General features: G+C 48.6%; 1 protein-coding gene across 1 annotated transcript in view; it reads right to left on the bottom strand.

The window, feature by feature from the left end:
* Positions 1-24,798: 24,798 nt before the first annotated feature.
* Psf3 (DNA replication complex GINS protein Psf3) overlaps positions 24,799-27,938 on the bottom strand; it is a 48,470-nt gene continuing 45,330 nt past the window's right edge. Inside the window, exon 3 of the mRNA XM_075672378.1 lies at positions 24,799-25,410. Coding sequence (XP_075528493.1) covers positions 25,174-25,410 — 237 coding nt within the window. The 3' untranslated portion in view covers positions 24,799-25,173. The remainder of the gene's footprint in view (positions 25,411-27,938) is intronic.

Consider the following 27,938-nt stretch of genomic DNA (forward strand, 5'->3'; position numbering starts at 1 on the left):
GCATCCTCAGCGAAAAAGAGTTCGCAGACTGATGTCTCATACGTGCCCAAAGACCTATAGACAACGTTATACAGAGATCCACAAATGTTTATTACATGCAAATAAATCCGCTCTTCTCCGCAGCGCCGAGTAGCTTTATTTAAGGGCTTCAGCTCCGAGCAGCCAGTGCCAGAGCGATCGGTATAGGCAGACGTCTGCTATTCCGTTCTGCTCGGGGCAGTGTCCGGCTACTCCGAAAAAAATCAGTTTTGTTCCGTATATTAACACATCTTCAATGCATACACATCACTTAAATTTTACGTGGTAGTTATCGCGGTTTTCTGATATCGCGTGACAGAAAGGTGAAGTCGACGCAGCGCGAAAGCTTTTTACCAATAGCGGGGGGCTAGTGACAAAAAAAAAAGTTTTGAATCAGAAATAAATATTTTTTTCTTTTGTTCGGGCTAATCATGCATATTCAGTGTGCACACGTCACATAAGATGGGGAGTTTTCGCGAATTTCTTGATGTTTCGTCACAGACAGGGGAAATGGGGTTAGCCCGAAAATATTCTCACCTATCGTGGATGGCTGAATACATAAAGGGAATAAAAACAGTTTGGAATATCTTTACGTTATAGCGCCCATGGTGTGTGGTCTGTTATAACGCCTCACGATTTTAATGGCTTCAGATGCTGGTATACATCAACACGCCACTCAGTAACCAACCTGGCGACCTTCTACGTGTTTCTTGATGGAGACAGCGTGCTCACGCAGTCGACCGTCTATGCATCTGCGTAGCGATGCGGCCACGCTTGAGCGGCATGTCGCAAACAACGCGCCTTATTCTTTGTCCCGGATTTTTTTTCCTCGGGTCGGTCCGCCGTTAGCTGCGGCTCTTTTTCAGCGCGTCTTTTTCTTCGTGGTTGATTTTGTATGCGCAGCGCTGTTTAGCCTTTTCATAACTGATAGCGATCGACTCGGAGCACAGCCGATAGCCATAGGGTATGCACAATACAAACCTCTACGCAAGAGCCAATTTCCTTGGAGATTGTAACAAACAAATGCCGGCTTACGCAAACAAGCACAGTGAAGAGCACACAGCGTGCGAAATGAGTGTTTCTTTACGATATTCAGCTGACGCACTACAGGAGTTATACTTACATGTAGCATACGTACATAGTTTCATACAGTGAAACTCTCTGTGATATAGATGCCAGATAAGAAGTGCATAAGCGATTGAATGTTTGAAAGAACTAATTCCCTGAACCAGAATTAAAGTGCATGAGAGCCCTCGCATGGGCTGCATTTTGAAAAACTGCGAAGTGTAGCAAATCGGCACAATCAACAGTGAATGCCAAATACGATGAAGGTTCCAGCTTCAGAAATGGGGGGACTACTGAGTTAGCGTTGTTGACTAAATAATTAACCTACATAAACGGTGACATACGACACCTCAAAAAATCGATTACGCGAATTGTTCTGTTTCATACACGTTCTCTGCTTCTCTCTCTCTCTCTCTCTCTTAGTCGCACGCCATATATACAGAAGCATGACGTTATTACATTTTCCATCCATCGTCAGTGACCAGCAGCAATAGTAAATGTGGTGGTCACACTGCGGCGACGGCAATGGCACAATAATGATATTTGCCTACTGAGCAAAAAAGGTATTGTTCTTGAAATAACACCTGTGCAAGTGCGAAAACGCAGTCCTAGCCACCTTTGTAACCGCACAGGTGAGCAGAGGCTCGATGTCGAGCCATGAGCTCAAGCTCTACGCGGCATGCTCCCATCCTCCCATTGTGGTTTATTAACGCGAGAGCGTTAAGGAGCTCGTGTCGCAGAAAAGCCGGTGCCGTCGGTGTCGGCGGCGTTGGCCGTGAGCGAAAAATCCCGGAAGGCAATTCGTAAATAAAAACTGGAGGACGCTTAAGCTTCGCCTTCAAGAGTGGAACGCGATAGCATTATCGCACCCCGTTCGCACCGCCCATTCATTCGCTCGGCATGCTCTTGAGTCACACGAAGACATAGTATTCATATACAACATTTCTAAGTCCACAGCAAAACTTTTTTCTAATTATTTGTTCCAGGAGCACCACGCAGACGCATGACTCCTCGCCAGCAGCATGGTACACATCGCAGGAGACGCTTTCCAACCAGACGCGCTACGGAGCAGCGATCACGTCAGAGGCGTCCCGCATCGGACGCTGCACCTAGGAATCGCGCTGTGAGAGGAAAGAGGAGCTGCGTCGCCTAAACACGAGGGTTCGAGTGACGCACGCTGGAAGTTGGAAAGGAAGAGAGCGAGAAAACTTACTAAACGCAAGGGTATTGGGGCATCCTCGCACCGGTCCCCGCACGGCCCCAATGCGCTCAAACGAGACGAAGGGGAGAAGCGGTAAAGCCCCTCAATTTTTCAAAAGTAGCGCCATTCTTAGATCTTTCCGCCACCCCGCTCACCCTGACGCTTCCTCCTCCACGCCTCCTGTCTCCCCAGCCTCCTCCGCTCCCCCATTGGCCAATCTGTGTCACGTGGAAGGAGGCGCCGCGCTTTTGTAGATTTTTTTCTTTCCGGAGCGGAACAGGCGCCGCGCTTTTGTATATTTTTTCTTTCCAGCGCGCTCCGACCTCCATTGTTGGGCCTGCGCGACGAAAGTACGGCAGGCGGACTGACGGAGTGCTTTAGCGTAATACAATGTGTAGGGCCGAGAACTTAATTGAGATGGCATGCTGCTGCGTCTCCGGTTGCCGCAACAGACACAGCGAGGGCAAAAAGCTTTTTGCTTTGCCGTCCGGCGGGCGCAACGCAAAAAGAAGTGTGGATTCGCAGGATCAGGCGGGCTGACTTCGAGGAAGTGGCAAAAAACGCACGGCTTAGTGAAGTAAGGGCCACGACTACTCACAACCTCTTATTGCGAGCCTAGTTCACGCCTTCCGCTTCGAAAAAGTGTGTGTTCATGCTCTGTGCGGTTTTTAGTGCGTTGTTTGAGTTTTTTTTTTTTTTCGAATGTGCTCTCTTTGTTTCATGTAGTTTCGTCTTGCGGTGAAATGCACGCATCTGCAGCTGGCCTGTGACATACAAACGACTTTATTCAGGGTGTGTTTTGAGCTCCACCAGAAGTTAGCACATTCTCGACGCTTTTGCAAGGCTCAATATGACTTACGATGCAGTCTTTTAGCTTCGAATGTACGCCCGCATGTATTGATTTGGTTTGTGGTGATTAACGTTTTTAATGTCCCGAAGCGACTAAAGCTCTGATGAAGGTCGTAGTGCATGGCTCCGGATAAGTTTAGCTAGGTCGCCAGGGGATGTTTAACGTGGACTTTGATCGTAGAGTCGTACGTGGGCCGGTAATTTCCTCGTTGGTGTTTCAAAATTCTCGCGCGGGCGCGCTAGCGCTGCTTTAGAAGTTGGCGCCTCAGCGCGATTGTATTTCCTCAATATATTTTAACGTGTCATTATTTCGTACTATTGACGGCGCCTCCAGGGCACCAAAGCTGCAACGGGAGCACCAAAGCTAGAACCAGGGCTGGATGGGGCTCGCCAAAGCCTGTGCATGCCAAGGGAGTATATGATAGGCTATGCGGACAGCCGATTTTTGTATGCGAACACTCCCTGCGCCGCCTGCTTTATTGTAATGTCACGTGCTCTTCAGAGGCCTCCGTTAGCCGTTACGTGTGCCCTCCTGGAGAAGTACTTGTAAAAAAAAACAATCTATCGTCACGATTACCAAAGCACCCCGCAATGAAAAAAGCGGCCCTGTTGCCAGGCATCGCTGACCGCAGACAGTCGGAATCTCTCACGCGCCGGCCGAACAAAAGTATCCTGCAGGTACGTAAATGAACCTACGAAACCACGTACACATACTTTCACGCTGTCAAAACCTGAAACTTTGGTAATTACGCGCGTGTGTGAGCACACCGCGTGCTTGCGTCGTGTTTCAGCAACACGAACTTTCAACGTGCGCGCACTTTACGCCTTAAATAAGCCTTGAATAATAGTCCTCTTCTCTATTTCTTCCACAATTCCAACACGGCATTTTTAAGGCCAGTTACCGACTGACGAAGTAACATCTGTATCGAAAAAACTGCTCCGCAAGGCTCGAACAATCTTTTCCGCGGATTTCTTCCCGTAGCGTGTTAGCCGTCGTCTGCTACGGCAGGCCTACTACCGGCGGCGCCACCGTCGAGGCCGCGCCGAGCGGAGGAGGGAAGTGAATGGCGCTACTTTGGGAGATTAAGGGGCTTTAAGAAGCGGGCGAATGGCGCGCCACCTGTCGGGGCAGCGCCGTACATTGCGAGGAGGGGTCTTCCGTGTTTGCCGCAAGATGGCTCTGCGTGTGCGCCAAGCGCAGAAATGTCGCGGAAACGTACTTCGCTACTCGTTTAACTGCGATTTCTGTAACTTACATGCTCATAATTACCTATATACATCGCAGTATAACTTTCTACGGCACGTTTCTAAGGCAACACCACATTCACTAGAGGCGCTTTTGTCGCGCTTTGAACCATCATGGCTGAGTGGTAGCGTCTCCGTCTCACACTACGGAGACCCTAGTTTGATTCCCATCCAGCCCATCTTGCAAGTTGTTTTTATTTATGAATTGCCTTCCGGGGTTTTTCGCTCACGGCCAACGCCGCCGACGACACCGGCTTTTCTGCGACACGAGCTCCTTAACGCTGTCGCGTTAAAACAACTTGCAAGATGGGCTGGCTGGGAATCGAACCAAGGTCTCCGGAGTGTGAGACGGAGACGCTACCACTCAGACATGAGTTCGATGGTTCAAAGCGGGACAAAAGCGCCACCGTCCTCTACGTAGGACTCACCGTCTTACATCGTGTCCTCACAAGTAGTCCTCCGATCCTTTTTATGGCATCCCACTTGGATATTCCTGCTTTAGAGGGCAATAGGGTGCTGCCTAACTAAGCACAAAGCTTATATGTATCATGCTGGTTAACCAACCACGTTGATCGCTGCGTTGAGCAACGCCGTCGGCCTCATACAGGAGGCTAACGTAGACATAGCACAGTTATTTCAAATCTACTTGACTTCAAGCGCGTGGGAACGATGCCGGTGGCTGATGCAAATGTTTATAACAAAGAACTGGCGCTAATTTGTTTCGGAGTTGCATTGGGTTGGGCGTACATGAGCACTCTTATGTTTAGTTCCAACGTCAAGCGATCAGATAGCGAGAAAGAATATTTTCCCCTACACGCGGGCAACGAACAGACGCTGGTTCTCTTCAACGAGTGAAAAACCGTTAGAGCCAAAAAAGTTCACAACACATACACAGCCGCGGCTGATGATGCACGCGTCGCTTGTTTTCGCACCCCACCGAAAAATTCCGGGTATTGCTGTTACTGCTATGACGAACGGCTAGTGTTTTTTCGCCGACCTTGCATGAACTGACACCCCACAAATTTCACGAAGAACGATCGAGCTAAAACATCTCCAAATCGTTCAGCAGCACGCGACGGCAACACATTCAAGCAGTGCCGCGCCGGCTCGCACAAGCCAGAGAGGAAGAAAGACATCCCTCGCGCCGTTTTCTTTTCGCGCTTTCAAAGTAACGAGTGCAAGGGCCCCTCACCAGGTCACATCGCAAATTTCGGCTAAACGCTGGAAGTTATTACGTGTCCTCTACGGAGCGTTCTGCCGCAATAATTTTTGACTTGGTCCCGCCCCCCCCCCGCCCCCCATTAATAGCCGAGATATAAATATTTCAGTGCCGTGAACCCATGATTTCAGGAAGCGAGGCCACTGCCAAGAGACACTCCCTCCACTAGTCTAGCTCCGCAAGCGAAATTCCTTCCCTGCGTTCTCCCATACCGGACCTCGAGGATCGCGTGACGCATAAGTCACGGCCCCCCCGCCTTCGTTTTTTTTTCTTTTCTTCGCTTTTCTGCTTCGCGGCGCACTTCCGCTGGCGGCGTCGCGCGCGAGCTGTTGTTTTTGTCGTTTCGCGCAGCACACGATTTTGCGCGCTGTGTACGATAACACCTGACTATAGTGGTATAAGCCAGTGCTACGCGAATACTGAGACAGACACAAGCGCATCACAGAGCATGATCACGTGCTGGAACACGGTTGAAAATGTCTTACTTTCGTTGTCTACGCGCGCGCGCAGTCGCGCGCGACTGCACGACGTGGGAACAAGCAGACAAGTACAGCTCTCTTGCTGCGGTGCGAAGTAAAACAAGAACACGCCGACATTCGACTTGTGTGTTTTATTATTTCTCTGAACTTTAATTCGTCTATTGAAGCAAGAGATTACACAAATAGTAGATGTTGCCTTGAATAATTCCGGAAGTCACGTGTCACAACGAGCGACGTCACGTCAGTGCGATGTACGTACGTAGGCGCACGGCTGGGAGCGCGGCGCTCGCGAGAAGGGCAAATGGTGCACATGTTCGGTTTGAAATTTCAGTTCTTTCCGCTGCGCGTAGCGATGTAATACTTAGCAGACACGATCGTTAGCGTGCATTGTATGCCTGGTGCTTGTCAGCTCAGACCTGGTGAGGGGCCCTTTACCGTCTAGCGAACTGGCCGCTGCAAGACGTTAAATCGAGGAGCGCGGTGTAGTTTGTGAGCGCGCTGCGCTGAGCTGAACTCAAAGACGAAAGTGCATTCCTTCCTTAACCTGAAGGATGCATTTGCCTTAATAAAGCTGACTGGATGGAAATTACACGCAATGTCGAGTTTATTCATCTGTTTATAATGCAGGGGGGATATGATTTTATTCCCTCATATCTTGTTTGACCACTCTTCTGAGCCTTTGCCACATCCCTGCATGGATGTGGGAAAGGTAGGGTCACTTGGGCAAGGTTTGTGCATCCCAGCAGGCATGGGAGTGATATAAAATTGTCTATATTGCTCCTTATAAAACAAATAATTATAAATAACATCAATAATTCGTGTTTTAGCTTTATTACCTAACGAAAGATTATTAATCTCGACTGCAGTTATCGAGAACATTGATGATCGCTTTCCTAAAAGTCACATGAGCAAAATTGCTTCAATACAATAAAGCTCAGATACTTGCATTCTACGCATTCTTGTGCATGTATGTGAATGCAAAATTTGGACGAGATTGGGAAGAAGAAGAAGTGATCGTAGCGAGCAGCTTCAGCTTCGAGCTCTCTGCATTTTCTATTTTATTTTCTGTGATCTCTGCAATCAGTGACAAGAAAACTGGGGGACGTCGTCCTCTGCAATGGGGGACCCAAACCCCGCCCAGCAGTTTCGTCCTGAACGGCCAGTTCATTATGCCGGTGACGTGAGTGACCGCTTCGACCCCAGCATGATCCCGATTGAGTCATCTGATGGCTCCTCTACTGATGAGATGGGCTCGGACAGCGATTTTACCGTGGTGTCAAGCCGACGTCTGAAGAGAAAGATACGAAGAACATCACCGACCAGTCGCCAGGCGACGAAAAAGGCAAGTGGCAAGCAATCATACACTATTGCATATGTACCAACAACGACAACAGACAACCTCAACTCACTGAACAGGCCGAGCCTGTCGGAATATTTTGAACGAACTGCCCATGGTCAAGTAGAAGAAATACATATAAACGCTCGAAAGAACATCCTCTCGGTGGAAGTCAATACGCCGACCATACTGGAGACACTGAAAAACATCACTCAGTTGGGAAGCATCCCTGTTCGCGCATTCCCCACATACGGCAAGGAAGCGACGACAGGCGTCATCTACGATGTGGACATTGACATTACAGACACTGACCTGGCCAAACTACTATCATCGTCAGCTCCTGTGCTCAGCTTTCACCGTTTTGGACGTTCCCGATGTGTGAAATTAGTGTTCCAATCGGAAACTTTGCCAACACACGTCAAGGTTGGATATGTGAGGCATCCGGTACGTCCTTACGTGCCGAGGCTTTTACAGTGTCACAGGTGCATGAAACTTGGGCATGTCAGTGCAGTTTGCAAGGGTGCAATAACATGCAAACGATGTGGTGGACCTCACGGAAACAGCAATTGCAACGTTGCTGCGAAATGTCCAAATTGTTCTGGTGCTCATGACGCAACGTCAAAAGAGTGCCCCAAGATCAGGACGGAAATGGGTATTCTGAAGAAGATGGGTAGAGATCGTTCCACGCACAGGGAAGCGGCAAGGGCTATCCGCCACCGCAGACGTCGTTCACGAAACCGACATCAACGGGATCGCAGCCCTCCTCGCGTTGGAGGGACGACAGCTCAAGTGCAACATCCACCCCCTCTTCGTCTCAGGAATGAAGAAGCACGTGCCTCAAAGCCTTTGTATGCCGCGAAAGTACAAGGCGACCCATCATCGGCACTAGCCACATCGGAGACTCAGTGGCCCTCGTTACCATCAAGGCCTGTGGGAACGCCCTTATGCACCGCTCCTACACATACAGAAGAAAATGAAAAGATGGATGACATTGACGTCACGAGTATGGTGAAAAATTTGATGGGCTCCATGCGCAGGATTCTTTCCGGTCTAAATACCCCGGCTGCCAAGGCTGCCGTGCAGCTACTTGAAGTCTTGGAACCACTGCTAGTGGTTCTTCACTAAGCAAGTATGGCGATAATGTTTGAAGAACGGATGCGTCAATCGTTTGTTATGCAATGGAATGCTCGCGGTCTGCGTGGTCGTTTGTCGGATTTCCGACAGCGGGTATTTAAATACCAATTTCCAGTTATTGTTATCTGTGAACCTAATATGGATTCTTCTTTCCGTATTTCTGGTTATGTCCAGATGTGGTCTCGTAACGACCAACCCTCGAGCAAAGTATTAGTTTGTATACGTCACGACCTGGCGTATTTCAGACATGACGTCCCATCGCATACTACTAATGATTACGTATGCCTCACCATAAAATACAGATGTCGCACGGTTACAGTGATTGGAGGATATATCCACCCAAGAGCGAGGATCGATTGCTCGCACCTGATGTCTCTGCTGCAAGCATCGCAAGGCCCTCATATTGTGATTGGTGACTTTAACGCGCACCATCCCCTGTGGGGTAGCACTTCGATGAATTCTCGTGGCAAATACTTGGCTGACTTTATGTGTAGTCACTGTATCACTGTACGGAAACCCTCCTAAAAAAAAAATTATATATCCTCAATTATGTGTGGCCACACATGTGCAGGTCATAAATACCAGGTTCTCTAGCCGAGTGCCATCCATGCGGTATAACCGAGCTCAGATTGGTCCACCTTGACTGATCAAATAGGGCACCACTGTAGGTTAAATGAGGCGTACAACTCCTGCGGGACCCGCCGTGGTTGCTCAGTGGTCATGGTGTTAGACTGCTGAGCACGAGGTCGCGGGATCGGACCCCGGCCACGGCGGCCGCATTTCGATGGGGGCGAAATGCGAAAACACCCGTGTACTTAGAATTAGGTGCACGTTAAAGAACCCCAGGTGGTCGAAATTTTCGGAGTCCTCCACTACGGCGTGCATAATCAGAAAGTGGTTTTGTCACGCAAAACACCATAATTCAATTTTTAATTTAACTCCTGCGGGGACGGTAGAGTATCCGTCTCCAGTGCAAGAGGACCGTGATTCAAATCCCGGTGCCGCGCAATTCTCCACCGGGAAATACAAAAAAAAAAACCGTGTGTTGAGAAAATTGCACAAACAGGCCTGGAGTGCGGCCTGATCCCGGTGACCAGAACCGGTAACGCACTCTCTCACCAGAGCAGGATTGGCCACCCTGGTGCAGTACTTGGCCACAACCTCCTATATGAATACAACAATCAAACCCCGGCCCTCAGTCCCCAGCAGCCGCGAAGCAACTGACCACGGCGGCGGTCAGATCTGTAACGCTGCAGAGGGTGCTAAGAATACCTGGCTCCGGACAGGCCGCCATTGGAATCTGAACCTGGCAACGTTTAACGTTAGAACGCTATCTAGTGAGGCGAGTCTAGCAGTGTTATTGGAGGAATTAGAGGGTAGTAAATGGGATATAATAGGGCTCAGTGAGGTTAGGAGGACAAAAGAAGCATATACAGTGCTAAAAAGCGGGCATGTACTGTGTTACAGGGGCTTAGCGGAGAGACGAGAACTAGGAGTCGGATTCCTGATTAATAAGGAAATAGCTGGGAACATACAGGAATTCTATAGCATTAACGAGAGGGTGGCAGGTCTTGTTGTGAAACTTAATAAGAGGTACAAATTGAAGGTGGTACAAGTCTATGCCCCTACATGCAGTCATGATGACCAGGAAGTCGAAAGCTTTTATGAAGACGTGGAATCGGCGATGGGTAAAGTCAAAACAAAATACACTATACTGATGGGCGACTTCAATGCCAGGGTAGGCAAGAAGCAGGCTGGAGACAAGTCAGTGGGGGAATATGGCATAGGCTCTAGGAATAGCAGAGGAGAATTATTAGTAGAGTTTGCAGAACAGAATAATATGCGGATAATGAACACCTTTTTCCGCATGCGGGTTAGTCGAAAGTGGACGTGGAGGAGCCCGAATGGTGAGACTAGAAATGAAATCGACTTCATACTCTGCGCGAACCCTAGCATCATACAAGATGTAGACGTACTCGGCAAGGTACGCTGCAGTGACCATAGGATGGTAACAACTCGAATTAGCCTAGACTTCAGGAGGGAACGGAAGAAACTGGTACACAAGAAGCCAATCAATGAGTTAGCGGTAAGAGGGAAACTAGAGGAATTCCGGATCAAGCTACAGAACAGGTATTCGGCTTTAACTCAGGAAGAGGACCTTAGTGTTGAAGCAATGAACGACTATCTCATGGGAACCATTAAGGAGTGCGCAATAGAAGTCGGTGGTAACTCCGTTAGACAGGAAACCAGTAAGCTATCGCAGGAGACGAAAGATCTGATCAAGAAACGCCAATGTATGAAAGCCTCTAACCCTACAGCTAGAATAGAACTGGCAGAACTTTCTAAGTTAATCAACAAGCGTAAGACAGCGGACATCAGGAACTATAATATGGATAGAATTGAACAGGCTCTCAGGAACGGAGGAAGCCTAAAAACAGTGAAGAAGAAACTAGGAATAGGCAAGAATCAGATGTGTGCGTTAAGAGACAAAGCCGGCAATATCGTTACTAATATGGATGAGATAGTTCAAGTGGCTGAGGAGTTCTATAGAGATTTATATAGTACCAGTGGCACCCACGACGATAGTGGAAGAGAGAATAGCCTAGAGGAATTCGAAATCCCACAGGTAACGCCAGAAGAAGTAAAGAAAGCCTTAGGAGCTATGCAAAGGGGGAAGGCAGCTGGGGAGGATCAGGTTACAGCAGATTTGTTGAAGGATGGTGGTCAGATTGTTCTAGAGAAACTGGCCACCCTGTATACGCAATGCCTCATAACCTCGAGCGTACCGGAATCTTGGAAGAACGCTAACATAATCCTAATCCATAAGAAAGGGGACGCCAAAGACTTGAAAAATTATAGACCGATCAGCTTACTGTCCGTTGCCTACAAAGCATTTACTAAGGTAATCGCAAATAGAATCAGGAACACCTTAGACTTCTGTCAACCAAAGGACCAGGCAGGATTCCGTAAAGGCTACTCAACAATAGACCATATTCACACTATCAATCAAGTGATAGAGAAATGTGCAGAATATAACCAACCGTTATATATAGCTTTCATTGATTACGAGAAAGCGTTTGATTCAGTCGAAACCTCAGCAGTCATGGAGGCATTACGGAATCAGGGTGTAGATGAGCCATATGTAAAGATACTGGAAGATATCTATAGCGGCTCCACAGCCACCGTAGTCCTCCACAAAGAAAGCAACAAAATCCCTATAAAGAAAGGCGTCAGACAGGGAGATACGATATCTCCAATGCTATTCACAGCATGTTTACAGGAGGTATTCAGAGGCCTGGAGTGGGAAGAATTGGGGATAAAAGTTGATGGAGAATACCTTAGCAACTTGCGATTCGCTGATGATATTGCCTTGCTTAGTAACTCAGGAGACCAATTGCAATGCATGCTCACTGACCTGGAGAGGCAAAGCAGAAGGGTGGGTCTGAAAATTAATCTGCAGAAAACTAAAGTAATGTTTAACAGGCTCGGAAGAGAACAGCAGTTTACGATAGGTAGCGAAGCACTGGAAGGGGTAAGGGACTACATCTACTTAGGGCAGGTAGTGACCACGGATCCGGATCATGAGACTGAAATAACCAGAAGAATAAGAATGGGCTGGGGTGCGTTTGGCAGGCATTCTCAAATCATGAACAGCAGGATGCCACTATCCCTCAAAAGGAAAGTGTATAACAGCTGTGTGTTACCAGTACTCACATATGGGGCAGAAACCTGGAGACTTACGAAAAGGGTTCTGCTGAAATTGAGGACGACGCAACGAGCTATGGAAAGAAGAATGATGGGTGTGACATTAAGGGATAAGAAAAGAGCAGATTGGGTGAGGCAACAAACGCGGGTAAACGACATCTTAGTTGAAATCAAGAAAAAGAAATGGGCATGGGCCGGACATGTAATGAGGAGGGAAGATAACCGATGGTCACTAAGGGTTACGGACTGGATTCCAAGGGAAGGGATGCGTAGCAGGGGGCGGCAGAAAGTTAGGTGGGCGGATGACATTAAGACGTTTGCAGGGACAACATGGCCACAATTAGTACATGACAGGGGTAGTTGGAGAAGTATGGGAGAGGCCTTTGCCCTGCAGTGGGCGTAACTAGGCTGATGATGATGATGATGATGATGTGTAGTCGGGGACTAAATGTGCTCAATGACGGGTCTCCTACATTTATTCGTGGCACGTCCTACAGCAGTTGTCTTGACCTAACGTTTGTATCAAGGAGCCTTCTGTCTTCAGCATCCTGGTCGACGGATCTAGAGACTCATGGTAGCGACCACCTCCCCACTTACGTTCACTTTAGCTGGTTTCGCCGTTCAGCCTCACGTTGCATTCGTCAAACAGACTGGATTGCATTTAAGCCCTCTGTCGACACCGCCTGTCAGAGTATGACATCTCCATCCGAATTAGAGGACAGCATTGCCTCTACCCTGCGGGACAAAACTAGAGAAGTCAGCATACCGAGGCACAGGTCATCGGTCGACATACAATATGAGGCCCTTCGTGCGATCCGTCGCCGCGCGGAACGGCGATACAGAAGAACAAAGTCACCGTCCGATCTTTCGAGCAGTCGCCGAGCTCAACGACATGTTCTTCGACATCTGGAGAAGCTTGACAGACAGCGTTGGAGGGCTTTCTGTGGATCCCTAGATCCAAGACAGCCTCTATCTAAGATATGGCGGGTCATACGAAGTCTCCAGGCAACTCCACAACAAAGACACCCATTCCATGCGGTGGCTCTACATCAACGCCGGACCGAATTGGAGGTAGCAGAGGACTACTGTAAACTGATTGTGGACGCATCTAATGCAGTGACTTCATCCCTTGTCACCATCGCACCCCCGTCACCTGATGAGCGGCTCGAAGTACCGTTTACGATGCAAGAGCTTGACGCTGCGCTTTCAGTTTCTCGACGCTCCTCGGCACCAGGACCAGACGGAATCACGTACGCTGCACTCTGCCATCTTGGCACCGAATCACGACGTCTTCTCCTATCTTTTTATAATACGACGTGGGAGAAAGGAAATGTTCCAGATGGTTGGAAATGCAGTCGCGTTGTAGCGCTGCTTAAACCGGGAAAGTGCCCCAACGAGCTTTCCTCCTACAGACCGATCGCCTTAGCCAGTTGCGTCGGCAAAGTAATGGAAAGAATGGTTTTGTCAAGACTGGAATGGTTTCTAGAGAGAAATAATTGCTTTCCTGATTTTATGCACGGATTTAGAAGAGGCCGTTCTTCGATTGACGGAGTTATCGACTTGGTCTCCACTGTTGAACAGGAAAGAAGTCGACGTCGGTTAGTTGGAGCTGTCTTTCTGGATATTAAGGGTGCATACGACAATGTACTCCATTATGCAATCCTTGATGCACTGGAAGATTTAGACATCGGTGGCCGACTATATACATGGGTTGTTAGCTACCTCAGTGGCCGCACGGTGTATATGTCGACAAGTGATGGCGACACCGGACAGTACCATATACATCGAGGTGTTCCACAAGGGGGAGTTCTCAGTCCAACTCTTTTCAATGTTGCATTGATTGGCCTTGCATCCGGACTTCCTAGCACGGTAAAGATTAGCACATATGCCGACGACATATGCATATGGGCATCTGGAGCCACCCGTCCCCAAATGCGTGCTAGGCTTCAACGTGCAGTGACAATCACAGCTAAGTATCTTCGGCGTCAAGGCCTCCGACTCTCAACTGAAAAATGTTCTGTGATTACGTTCACGCGAAAACGAATGACCAGGTATCCGATCATAGTTGACGGCGTAGCGATACCTACGGTTACACACCACAGATTCCTTGGCTTAGTCATAGACCGGGGATTATCTTGGTCAAGACACGTCGCCGCACTGAAGTCAAAACTGAAGAGTTTTGTTCACGTCCTTCGCGTCGTGGCAGCAACAAGATGGGGCCCCTCGGAGTCGTCATTACTCCAATTGTACCGAGCACTATTCGTAGGGTATATACGGTACAGCATGCCGGCGGTCTCAAGCATGGGACTTAGTTGTGTGCGCGCGCTGGAGAGCATTCAAGCTCAAGCATTGCGCACATGTTTGGGCCTCCCACGATGCACGTCAACCAATGGAACAATAGCGGAAGCTCGTGCTTGTCCTATTCGGGTGTACTTGCTCTGCGAGCCTCTTCGAATGTACCTCCGCGTGTTGACCCGACACAGGCACCATCCTCTGTCATCGCTCCCTACCACACACCCAGGTTCCAGCTTTTCAATGACTATATCGCGGCATCAGTGTTTTGCCGACGAGATTCTCTCCCGACTGTATTCCGAGAACACCCCCGTGGGTTCTGCCTAAACCTGTCGTTACATTGCAGATCCCTGGAATTACTAAAAGTCTTTCGTTGCATCTATTGGCCTCAGGCAACTCACCCTGTTGCACATTTCTACAGAGTACGGAGATACTGTACATGTGTATACCGATGGCTCTGTCACACCATATGCCTCCACTGCAGCCTTCGTCATTCCACATATGATCATCGCTCGCCGGTTTAAACTAGACCATAGCTCAACATCAACTGCCGCAGAACTTGTTGCTATCCGGGAAGCACTTCGATTTCTCTCCGAGGAGCGTCCTCACGCATGGACGATATTCTGCGATTGCAAGCCAGCTCTGCAAACGATTGACTGTGTCCTCAGACGGGGCCCGTATTATTCTATGGCTATAGAAATTACAGAGTATCTCGACCACGCAACTAGAAATGGCCACAATGTCACCTTTCAGTGGATACCATCACACTGTGGCGTGATAGGGAACGAACAGGCAGACGCTGAAGCAAAAACTGCTTTAGATAATGCTTGTGAAGTACGCATTCCGTTCTCACGAACAGACACAAACGCGCTACTTCGTCGCGTAAACCGCAACTCTACGTTGGAACACTGGGCCCAACCAGATCGACGACACAAGCGATTACACAAATGGGACCAAGAAATGAGATTTCGTATGCCTCACAAGTTCAATAGAAACCACACGAGCATGGTGCACCGGATTCGCCTTGGTGTCGCATTCACCAACCGTTATAGAAATATGATAGGTGCCAGTGATACTAGCCCAAACTGTGAATGCTGTGAGGTGCCAGAAACACTTGAACATATATTTTGCGTGTGTCCCGCGTACGCGCAAGAACGACAGCAACTTGTCTCTTCCATAGCAAACATCCATGAGAGACCGCTATCGGACGAGTTTCTTTTAGGTCCTTGGCCTAATGCAACCAGCGCAGCCCTGGTAACAAGAGCCGCTGTAGCTTTCCTCCAAGCCACTGGGCTGGACGCACGCCTTTAGAGATACCACAACTCTGTGAATTTGTATATACGCATCTCTTCCTTATACCATCATCATTCATCAGCCCTTTCCCTCCCCGTCCCTTTTCCCCAGAGTAGAGTAGCAGGCCAGAGCAAGTTATAGCTCAGGCCGACCTCTCTGCCTTTCTGTAAATAAATTTATCTCTCTCTTGGACGAGATTGAGTCACAGCAAGTACAATAATTTTTGTGCACTAGTGAAAACAGCGTAAGATTGAAAACAGAAAAATGAAGTTGAACGTTCCTAAACATGCTTATTAATAACTATTTCAGATAAATTTGTATGAAAATTTGGTCAGAGTGCAGGGCTGTCTTTCCAGAAGAGCTGCACAATTTCAAAATTATCTCGCTGAGTAGGTGGTACCCTCAGAACGTTTGCGAGCTTACTACTCCAGCCGGCTTTTCTTTTTTTGCTACATTGCAATGACGAGATTTCGCTTCAATTGTGCGTGTTCCAGAAATTCTTTTTATTCTTCTCTTATTTCTCTGGTTGCCCAGAGCGATCAACTACTGAGTTAGGACTCCATACTCCTCCAAGCATTTGTGGCATTTGTTGAACCACAGTATGGCCATAGAAGTGGCCATCGCGTGCATGAAACAAATCTTGCTTTGGAGAAAAGCAACCAAACCTTGCTGTTGAGAGAATAAGACGCATTCTGGAGTTTGCCCTGGATAAAGTGAAACAACAGCTTTCCGCTTGTCATTCTCTCATGTGTAGGCAAACATAGCCTTCACCTGAGCACTGGTGAAAAGTGGAGAATGAGCTGTTGCCGACTCGGCCAAGGCTAGTGCTCGCTGGTTGTTACACCAGAAAAGATCCCCATCTGGGCAAAACTTGTGGTGTGAGCCTCATCAGTAGTGTACGAACGGAAAAATGAAACACCTACAGCTATCATGCCTCGATTAGAGTAATTTTTCTGTCTTCTAGTTAGAGAAACACCTTGGATATTTTTACACATCAAAATAGAACGTTGAAGCGTACTTTTGTAATCAAAATGAAACAAAAAAATCGATTTTTCTAACCACATCTAGTTCACTTAACTAGTGCAGTAAAAACAGCCAGATCGAAGAGACCTACTGACTAGCACAAAACAAAGAACACCAACACAGGAAGCAGCGCCTATCACGTTTTCCTTTTGAGCTGAGCCGAACAGCGCGTTAGAGGGACGAAGATTAGGACACACTCGGCGCTGTTATGTATCTTTTTAAAAATCTTCGTCCAGGTATTTCGTAGGTGGCACACATTCTGGCCCAATTCGGCTCTCTTCCGCGCTTCGCACCAGTAAATGTAAGAGGTGCTGTTACTCTTGTGCCACCCGTAGTTTGGAAATTTCCGGAACGCGAAACGACGTCTGGGGTCGGCAATCGGGATGACGTATAAGAGCCAGGCAGACTCGTTGGCGCAAAACGCCGCGCAGTATTCCACCCAGGTCAGTCGCCAGTGACTTTCCGCTACCACTATACGCGCGCGTGGGAAGTGGTATTACGATTCCCCATTAACGATGTCCAACAGTTTCAGGGTCACTATTTTCCAGGTTCCTGCAAAGGATCGCCGGCCTGCATCCTACCTGGACAAGCGTGGAGCGGCGACATATGCAGTGCCGTGAGATAAGCGGCGCCCCAAAGACATAGAAAAGGAGTCGTTGCGTAACGCGGCCAGCTTTCGCTGTCCTCGCTCCCGTCTGCCGGGCCGCCTTGCAGAGCAGGCCGCGCGCACCACACTTCTTGCGAGAAGTGCGAGGTCAGTGCCAACTGCTTCCTCTACACATACCACGGCTCCGCCTACCTGCAACAGCTCGAATGGCCGAAAGTGCAGCCTAGGTTCCGAACACGAACAAGACTGCTGTTTATTCATGGATATGCGCAAGGAGGAGGGGGGGGGGGCTACAAAATAAGTTCACTTTCAAACGGCTCCTTGTCCAACACACTGAGTACGCCCGGGGCCCTTTTAAGCACCCAAGTACCGCATGACATTGTGGCACCACCGGCCATCGACTTGTCACAGCTGCCAGGCCCGGCAGCTGTGAGAAAATCGGGTAACCGAACATGTCGACCTCACAGCGGCATTATTGACGCAAGCTTCGTAAGGTGACGCATCAGCGGGCGAGAAAGGTTGGTGAAATGACCTCGCTACCCCACAGAGACGGCTGTTGGCAGTGTCACAGTGTACTGCCGCCAATGAATGAGACCAAGTTACTCAATACTGTCGACTTTATTACATGCATAAGACACCATAGCATTTCTCAAATAACGACACCATATACCATGAATAATTAATTTGAACGAATGAATTTAATCATGTACACAGCAGGAGAGGCGGCTGGACGTCGACAGTAGCGCGTTGGCTACAAGAACCGTGAAAGTTGCTCGATGGATGGAATTAGTCCCTGTATGGTGCATTTTATCCTGCTCTAAAATAATTAAACTGTAGAAGTCTCGAAACCAGACAGTCTACATCTGGCGACAAGTAAACAAGCAAATTAACTTAATTTCGTTACGGTCACTGTTATCGCTCTGCGCAAGCTACAGACTCACAAAGTCCAAACACGCGGTAACATTACTGTCGTCAGACTTAATTTTTCCTGTGACGACGTGATACGCTAGGTTGGCGCGTTGGCGTGTGTGTTGACTGTGCAGGACGGAATGCTGGGCCAATGGCGTAGCCAGAAGCACATCTGTGAGATACAGAGGCGGAGGAATATAATGATAATGTTATTTCATTAGACGTCACTACTCCACTGCAGCTAACGAAGTGTTTGCGTAGAAATTGTTTGTACGGATAAAAACATACATCTAAACTCAACCCGTGCAAAAGAGACAACGGTCGGTCAATGTACAGCCTGGCTTGCTGCTCAATGGACGTCGAGGGCAACCAGTACTCGGAATACTCGCTGCAAAATTTGCGAATAATGTCGACACCATTAAGCGGATTATTTCCTGGCTGAATGCACTCGGGTTACTGTGACACATTTTGCGTGCCGCGTTGACGAATACGATTCACCGTCGAACTAGTATTTCCCCGAGATTGAAACACGATTTGTCCCCTCGACCCACTTTGAGGTTTCACACGCAAAATTCACGAAAATTCATCAGCAAGGGCATGCCACACGGTCCTGTACTGCACCGCACGTCAGCTGCACGCCTCGTGGGAAGACAGGAAGAATGTAGCCACTTGTACTCTGGCAGACATCACTTAAAGAGGCCTCACATCACTCCTGTTCCTAGGTTTCATCTTTTGTGATCTTTTCTTCACGCACTGACGTCAGGATACATACTCGTGCGTCAACAAAGTCGTTCCAGTGAATTGGAGAGCAGAGCACGTGCACAGACACACCGGCAAGCAGAAAGACAAAGTTGGCGCAGCAGGACTGCGTGTCGCTGGCTAGGCGTCGCCGACGTTGCACTACCTGCTCCGGGCTTGATCCAAAGTGCTTGCAAAATCACAAACACAAAGAAACGGTTCGGCCGTTTAAAAGGAAAGCGCCTTAACCACGAATTGCAATGACTAAGGCCATCATCATCACGCCTCTCCGACAGAAACGCTAAAGCACAAAATCCCATTGACAAAACGAAACACACGAATAGGAAACTGGAACTCGGCAATCTAACACGCCTAAAGATGAATACACCATTTTATTGTTAATGTACCGGTAACACCCAGGTTTCTTGCACTCGATCGCTGCCAGTGGAGCAACGACAAAAAAAATTGCCGTCCACGGGTTGGCAACTAGGCATTTCACTATAAAAAAAAATATTAAAAAGGAATCATTTTTAAACAGCCGACTATTTCGCACTGAAGTACCGGACAGGGCTGGAATTTAGTCTTTACGCTGCTTAGCATGCGTTTCTTGACATCGTTACTTCGGTCCGCAGGAAGAAATTTGGCACTGAGTGTCATAAAAACGTAATCAAAGCCACAAGGCACCAACATGGCGCCTAAATCATAGCTGATCGTAGTGGAATGCCTACACAGCGTAAATCACATAGGACGCAGCGCCCACAGCACGCGAAAGAACGCAAATTTTAAAGCGAGGCTTTCTTTGCCACTCCCACTCACTTTGCGCGCACGGTTGTCTGGCCGAGCAAACCGGGCCAATACTGGAGGCAGTAATTGAAGGTGGACTTGGTAAACCGATTGTAAGAGCAGTGCACGATACGTGTCGCCGCAAGGATTTCAATGTGTTTTGTGAAGCGGGTCAGTCCTGAAGGCAGTGCAACATCACAGCGCCCACATGCATCATAGCATTAACAGACATACAACCAGTATGCGGTCCCAGCAGTCTATCTCAGCAGGCCTGCCGGGAAGCGATCGCTTGACTTTTACAATCAACCTCCGAAAGTTTCTGCCGATTTTACCTTCCAGACATTCACAGGACTAATTACAGTAAGTTAAAACGAGGCTGCGCGAGAAAATTACGGCTCGGTTTTATACGATGTAGAGCCAGTTTTCCGGGTCTGCACAGGTAATGGTGCGGCGCAAAGAACTTCCATAAAAGCAGTAATCCGCACGCAACTTTTGTGGTCAGAATGCTTAAAAGTAACTACGAAGAAACATGCAACTGACTGCTACCAACCGCGGTCGTTCTGTGGCTAAGCGCCAGGTCACGGGTTCGACTATCGGCAGCAGCGACGCCATTCCGATGTAGCGGAACGCCAAACATTTTTCGAAGATGACTGTCTCACTGAGCGAAGAGCGACATTTACAACTGCGAAGTGCCGCCTTAGCCGAATGACTGCTCTTGGTTTCTGCGACATGCTGGGGCATTAGATTGGCAACCACCTTCGTTTCGGCGCGTATAATCGACCGATGTTCACATTGTCCCCCCCCCCCCCCCCACCTCGACCCTCTTTCTCTTTCACACATATTTGTTCTCTGTCACCTGCTGCATCACGAACCAGCAACTCCGATTTCAGAAGTTTCAGAGAGCGCGGGTGAGCATGCCTGCCGGTGGGTGCACGCACGAACTGCCAAGTATGCAAGTTACGCAATAGCACAGTGGTTAGCGCGTCACATTGGCGTAGTGGCACGAGATTCGATCCCCAATGTTTGTTTGCTGGCCTGTCGCACTTTGGGCTTTAAGGGATGGTCCGACGTGACGAAAAAACAAGATACCCGACACGGGATCCAACTAAATGACCTTGCAGTTTCAAGTCAAGCGTTCTCATCGCTATGCCACATCTGCCTTGCAAAAACGGATATATACTTGCAGTCGGCGTAAAGAAACCATTGAGGTTTTCCGTTGGGCTCACCGTGAAACGGAGCAGTCGTACAGAGGCACATAGCAAGAGCACAATGAAAGCCGAATAAAGGACATTTCCGAACGAAACAAACCACCGGCGGTACCGGCAACGCGTTATTCCTTCGCTACACCGGTGTTCTGCGAAGTTCATGAACGAAAACACTGACCTAAATTCTAACAACTGTAGCTTAACTTCGTAGCTTAACCGTGGCCGCTACGAAGGTATTTTCATGATCACGTGCGATTATCTAAGCGAATACATGTGTAGGGGTGCTCAAATAGTTGTTCTCAGTAACTTAGTTAAGAAAATCAGTCACTGAGTTATGGCGATATTTATTATTCTCTCCGGCATGATGTCATCTTCACGTGATTGCTACGCTAGTGACGCGCCCCAACGAATCAACGGCGCCATGTTTAGCATGTCGCTACGGACGGCTCTCCCCGGTTACCGCACCCAAGACGGCTCTTCGCCGTAAAAAACTCGCACACTCATATTCAGACACGTTAAAGATCCCGCGTACGCGGTAATAAACACAGATATCTTCTCAACGGCGGTCTTCATAGAACACTGTGTAGCCTGGACCATGAAACCACATCAATTTAGATGCCTGCGGCTTCTTCGGCGCAACGACATTACGACATACACTGTGTACAAGCGGCTATGATCAGTATATTACGTCGTGTTGTGTGCCTTATAATTTTAGGCCTCATCTACCCGCACATGTGGGCATCCTGTGCCAAGACACCCCATAGTATATCTATCTTGCACTCGAGATTGATTCGGCGAGGCCAAATTGAGTTTTTACGACGTACAATGCAAGTCGCTTCGATGTGATCATTTATGCTTTTAAGGCTTTAGGGAGTCTCGATGTTACTCGAAATCTGCGCACGACATCGCTATGGTGTAAGCGGTAATATCCACTTTATTGAGATAGGAGCACCAAAATGTGCTTCCCTCCCTCTGAAGTCATTCCCACTAGGTGTGCGCTTCCCGGAAGGACGTACGCACTGCGCGGAGCAGCAAGCGGCTTTTCCTGCATGACGCCGGAGTCTTTCAGGGCAGTGCGCAGAAGGGTGGCACAAACGAGCCCAGCAAGCGAACAGCCACATTTCTCTCACGTGCGCGCGTTGAAATAGGCAAACATGCAAACGACGTGAATCGTTGATGGACCACTCCTCGTCGCGAGCAGTACAGCTTGAGTGAACCAGCGGCCGACAGTCCACAAGCAGCACGCAGGTTCAGCCATCTCCGATATCAAGATCGTACACGAAACACTTCCGTTGACGCCCCGCTAACTTTGGCTAGAGACATCTGCAACAGCTTCGCGGAATTCGTGACGCACTTCAGTACCAAAGAAGAACAGGTTTGGTTAAGCAGCGTTTAACGCCAGTTTTTCCTGGCACGGTCACTGGCTTGAAGAATTGGAGCCTTAAGAATGCAGCACAATACGGGTCACACGGCGATTTTTTTTCTTTCAATTGCCTATTCACCCCAATACGAAACAAGAATTATGCCATCCATTCAATTAGGTTTACAGACGACACATATAAGCGAGTGCTGTGACAAAACGCTGTGCTAGCAGACCATAACGCGCAATCTGTTCCGGACCATTTATAAGCATAAGTGAACTTGCAGGAAATGCGGCCGTAATAATGGGAGCGACGGCATAGCTCTCGGCGAGCGTCACCCCTTAAGACGAGGAAAGACGTAGGAAGCGTTCGAAGCGGTAAAGTGCCCAACTAACAGACCACACCGCATATCGTCGAATCGAGCGTGCGGTGCTCGCCTGGTCAGTACACGCGATTTGTGTACGGAACACAGCTGAGACCTAGTGTCCGAATCGGTGATACCTGGTTGCTGGCGCGACCCCCTAGTTCCTTGTTGGCTGGGCGCAAAATCAGCAATCTGTGTGCAATGAAACAGGAGCCACGGCGCTAAAGATAATGTACTGGGGGGTGTTATCTTTCCTGTATAAAATGTCCTGGCCTGTTCCATAAGCGGCGACCAAGCACATTAGGTATTGCAATGATACTAGAACATTGCTGTAAGACTATATACATCTAAACAGAGCCATGGGAACAACCAATTGCTGGACGCGTCGCACAAGTTCAGTGCGCAGTACCGATGTGTCAGTACTGCACGGGCACGTAATTGCGTGATAATTTTCATTGGCCAGCTTAGCAAAACGCAACGTCAAGCCGTCGCTTAGCCAGCGTCACTAACACCATTAGATCCCTCCCAGCCACAAGACATTTGTGCTTTAACTGCGCCTGACAAAATACAGTTCCACAGGCGGCAGTCACCGTGCTCATTACCTGTGCAGTCAAATGCGTTTCCTGTCTCTAAGCCATTTTAAACGGAAGTGCGCGTCCTGGAAGTCGCGGTGGAATATGATGCTGATTCACTCGTTCACAACAGCACAGAAAGGCAACTTTCCTTCCTTCCCGATGCGCCTAGGAGGACATGTTGGTCTTTTGAAATTGGCAATCATAAGGATGACTTCTTCTTGGGCGAGTTGGTGTTTACTTAACATGGGGATGTTTTTAGGGAAAAAACTCGAAAAAGAAAAGGAAGCAGAGAGGCAAAAGGAATGGCAGCGCTTATCTTTCCTTTCCTTTTTCCTCTTTCTGTTTCCTTCTTTTTTCAGTTTTTGAGCTAAAAAACATCATGGCAATCATAACATTCGGCGCAGCCGTAGTTCGCGAAACAAAAGCGACGCATTATCGATCGCTTACTTCCGGCACTACTTTTACATTCACGTGGCGCAATAGTCAGCGCAATGTCTCACTATAGAAGTACGGGGGTTCGCTGTATGTCACGATGTTTTCATTACATGTTCTGCGATGCCCTCGACAACCGTGCGACGCGTAAAGCCGCGCGTTCGCACACGGGTTTCGTCACGCCCGCGCTACCGCATGGTTAGGCCGATCCGCGGGCAGTGGCAGTGATCTCTTCCGAAGTCATCGAGAGAGAGAGAGAAGACTAGCCGATTACATTACTTCAGCCCTCTGTGAGTGAGGGGAGCGCGCGCCTCGATTAATTTCCGCCGCAAACAGTTCATACACCGAAGCCGTTATAGGGTGCGGTGGTGAATATCCGACCCAAATATCGACGAAATTACACTAAGAACCATTAAAGCTAGCGCAATGAAATTTGAAGGGGATGTTTAGCAACCTTCACCTTGAAGCTAGCTCAACTGCAGCAATCCCAGAGCCCGCTGAAGGAGTGCATGCTGGACAGATACAAAACAGTGTATAAGATCTGTAATGTCTGATTCGCACAAAAAAAAAAAGAGAGAGAGAGAATTGTGAGGGATCTGCAGATAGAGCGCAATGGCCGTGCGCGTGCAGATTACAGTGCGTGAGAGAAAGAGAGAGGGAGAGAAAGCTTTCCGCGGCTTTTTAAATTTTGGAAAGGAGACTTAGCAATGGAAAAACGAAAACGAAATAAATTTGCGAGCGATAAAAGGGGATGGGGTGGGCGGCAGTATAATTCCACTGAGTAGAGGCGCACAGCTCTCGATGAGTTTTTTTTTTTTTTTTGATGGCGGTCAGCGACTGTAAAGGGGACAACATGCATACGCCCTCAAAAAAAGATAAAGCAACGTCGCTTCGACAGAAACGCCAGTGCACCGCAACTGGAACCTTTTCGTAGTAAAATCAGTCACACGGCGACCCTCGAGAAGTGGATCTATAAAAACGCAATTTGTTTTTGCAAAAAGCGAACATTACGGCTGGCTAGCGATGCTTTTACAAAAGTCAAGTTTACGTCGCGTCACTTTTTACAGTAGTTTTCTCGACAATGAAAATGTTAGCGCAATAGTTCGTAAAAACGGTAATCCACGACATTTTAGCCCCACAGTTTCAATTGCAGTGGCGCTATAGCGCTGTGCAATACATACATACACACACACACACACTTACACACACACATTAATGCTCTCCCGTTTCGGGAGCTGCGCAGAAACAACGAAGCCGCGAAATGGCACCGAAGGCGTCCGTTCCTGCACGACGTGTAGCCACCGCTGGCATCGGCTGACATAACTAGCACCCAGCGTCGCTCAGCTGGGCTCTGTCAAGGCGGCCCTCTTGCGCTTGCGATGGTTGGTCACCATAGTAGCCGTGGCAATGCGGTGCGACTCGCGTCGCAGCCAGCGCTGAAGATCTTCCAGTGCCTCGCGACCCAACGAGAACAGCACACGTTCGGACAGGTCCAATCGCGCGGTCACGTCCAGCGCGTCCTCCTTGAGGCTGCCTTGCGAGCAGTCCATGATGTACCGGAATCGGTTCTTGAACGCCTGCAAATAGAATAAACATAGGCAAGGAGTTCGGAGCGACACGGCCCACATGCACTCCGGCTCCGTGAGAACAACGTACTTGTACGGTAATTAACGGGGAAAAGGATACTCCCTGCTGGCTGCTCTGTAGCTGTCTAGTGCGAGGCCGGCAGCTAGGCATAGGTCAGCAGTATGAGCAAGGGAGGGGGGGGGGAAGTGACAGAGGTAGGGGTAAGAACGAGAATCCTGGGCGTTGGCAGCTACGCTCGCAAAAGCTGCTCACCGAAAGCCCCAACCCCCCCACCCCCCCAAACGCCGCCGCTTCAATATCATCTTTTTTTCTGCGACACCATGATGGCCGACGGCCTACAAACACACGCGCGCAAGCAGGCAAACAAACAAACAAACAAACAAACAAACAAACAAACAAACAAACAAACAAAAACAAAAAAATTAACGAGAGAGACGACGTCAGTTTACCTCGCGCACTCACATTAATCCCTTACTCCAATCCACACTCCTCCGGTGGGGAATATGACACAGTCTCACTAAACGTCAACAGCAGCGCTCCAGCATTACTGTTCGTTGCATAATCAAATTTCAGCCAACGTTTTGCAGTCTTGCTAGTGGTGAAGAAGAAGATCGTTGGCTATCATGCGAGACACTTTATTAGCAGAAGTTTTGTTTTATTTCTTTCTTACATTACATTACGGTAATACATTATATTAATACATTATGGTAAATTACGATGCAATATTATGTGATAATTACTGTTCTGGGCTGTTATTTTTGTCAGTAGCGCAGCAGGAAACTACAGGTCTTTCTCGTCTGTTTTTCTTTATTTTCACGTTAAAAATGGGCAAATACTCGTTTGTCGCACCATGGCTACATTTTTGGCTACTAATTAAAACTTTTGCCGTAGTTGGCGACTTTTCTGGTTACTTTTCAGAATTTTCCGGTTACTTTTACTTCCGAAGACCTAGCAACCCTGCTGCGGGGACTCGACGGATTGCAACGCGTTCGCCTGAGCGCAACCTCTCCGTGGCGACAGCTTCGAACTAATTCATTTCCCTGCCTCTTTTATCTTCACCTCTTCCACCCCACACAATATCCCTCATACTGTCCCTATTGTGGAGTAAAGCCCACAGTATATCATTGCACCTGGGAGTGCCCACACCCTCCGGGTTACTCCCCTATTCCTTCACCTTCCTCCTGGGAGACTGCACTGACCAGCTCAGACCCGCAAGAGCAGCGACGGCCGATCCGGCGGGCACGCGGAGTGGCGCAAGCCAATGGGGCCCTGAACTAAGGGCTCCACCCTACGAGGAAGTCACCCAATCTTTTTACAAATAAATGTTTTCTCTGTCTCGCTGCCTCTCTCTCTCTCCGGAAAATTTTGTCTCGCCGGTGTAGGGTACCGAGCAGTATGCATATGGTGCTTTGTGGACCAAGCGTCTCACGTTTTCTTCGATATTCTTTCGGTAGCCACATTAGGTGCCCAAAATATACGGCATTCGATTGTGGCCAACATTTCAGTGACCCGCCCCACAATAGAAAGAAAGACATCGTTGCGGGGCAGCAAATTGTCGCATGGCGAAAGTTCGATTTTATTACTCCTTCTTTTGCGGAAAGTAATGGTCCACGGGACGCTTCAGTTGCCGGATACTCTTATTATATTATTGCGGCAGCAACTATATGGATACTCCACGCGCATTACTGCCGTCGCCGTCGCCCCATGTTTCGTATAAAATTCAAGGGCGATAACATCGTGACCGTGCGCCGCGTGCTCTATGTGCGAGTGAAAGCGTACAGCGGGGTGGGGCTGGCATGGGTGAGCCGACGATGGTGACTCAGTATTGTGTGCTCAAGGGAGAAAAACGGGGAGGAAGCGCGCCGCCTCCTGTCGAGCGCGATACATCAGGGGGAGTGAAAGGAAGGGGGGCTATGATCTGTGAATCTGTGGTTGCGCAACATGTCTATTTGCCTTGTTTGGCCTATTATGTACAGTGAATTTTTTCTTAGATACGTAGCTTTATTGGAGACTAATACCTATATTTAAATATCTTGTTACGAGGTTTTGTGTATACGTGCTGTGAACTTTGTTTCCAGTGACACTTCTTTGCCCTTTATCAAGCTGTATCTTCGTATTTGTATATTCCATTGTATCTTCGCATTTCTAACGTACGAAGGCGAGTCAAACGAGAGTGCAATAATGGTTCGGTTCATTATTTGCGAGGCATGCGCGTAGCGCACAGGTATCTCTCATTTAGACAAGTGACACGTAGGTGTGAGGATAAATGTTCTCTAATGCTCTTATACACTGGGTTGAACGTGGTTGCGTGACATAATGGACGTTCCAAAAGTGGAACAGTGTGGTGTCGCGAGGTTTTAGACAGTTGAAGGTGTTTCCCAAAAAGATTAGTCGCCATTTGGCTGCCGCGTACGTTGAACATTGCATTTCGTTGGCCGCTGTGAAGCGTTGGAGCAAACGGTTCAAAGAAAGACATGAAAGTTGCAAAAACGATCCAAGGCCGGGTCATAGCCATAGT

Source organism: Dermacentor variabilis, chromosome 1 (assembly GCF_050947875.1).
Source record: "Dermacentor variabilis isolate Ectoservices chromosome 1, ASM5094787v1, whole genome shotgun sequence".
In the NCBI taxonomy this organism is placed as follows: Eukaryota; Metazoa; Arthropoda; class Arachnida; order Ixodida; family Ixodidae; genus Dermacentor; species Dermacentor variabilis.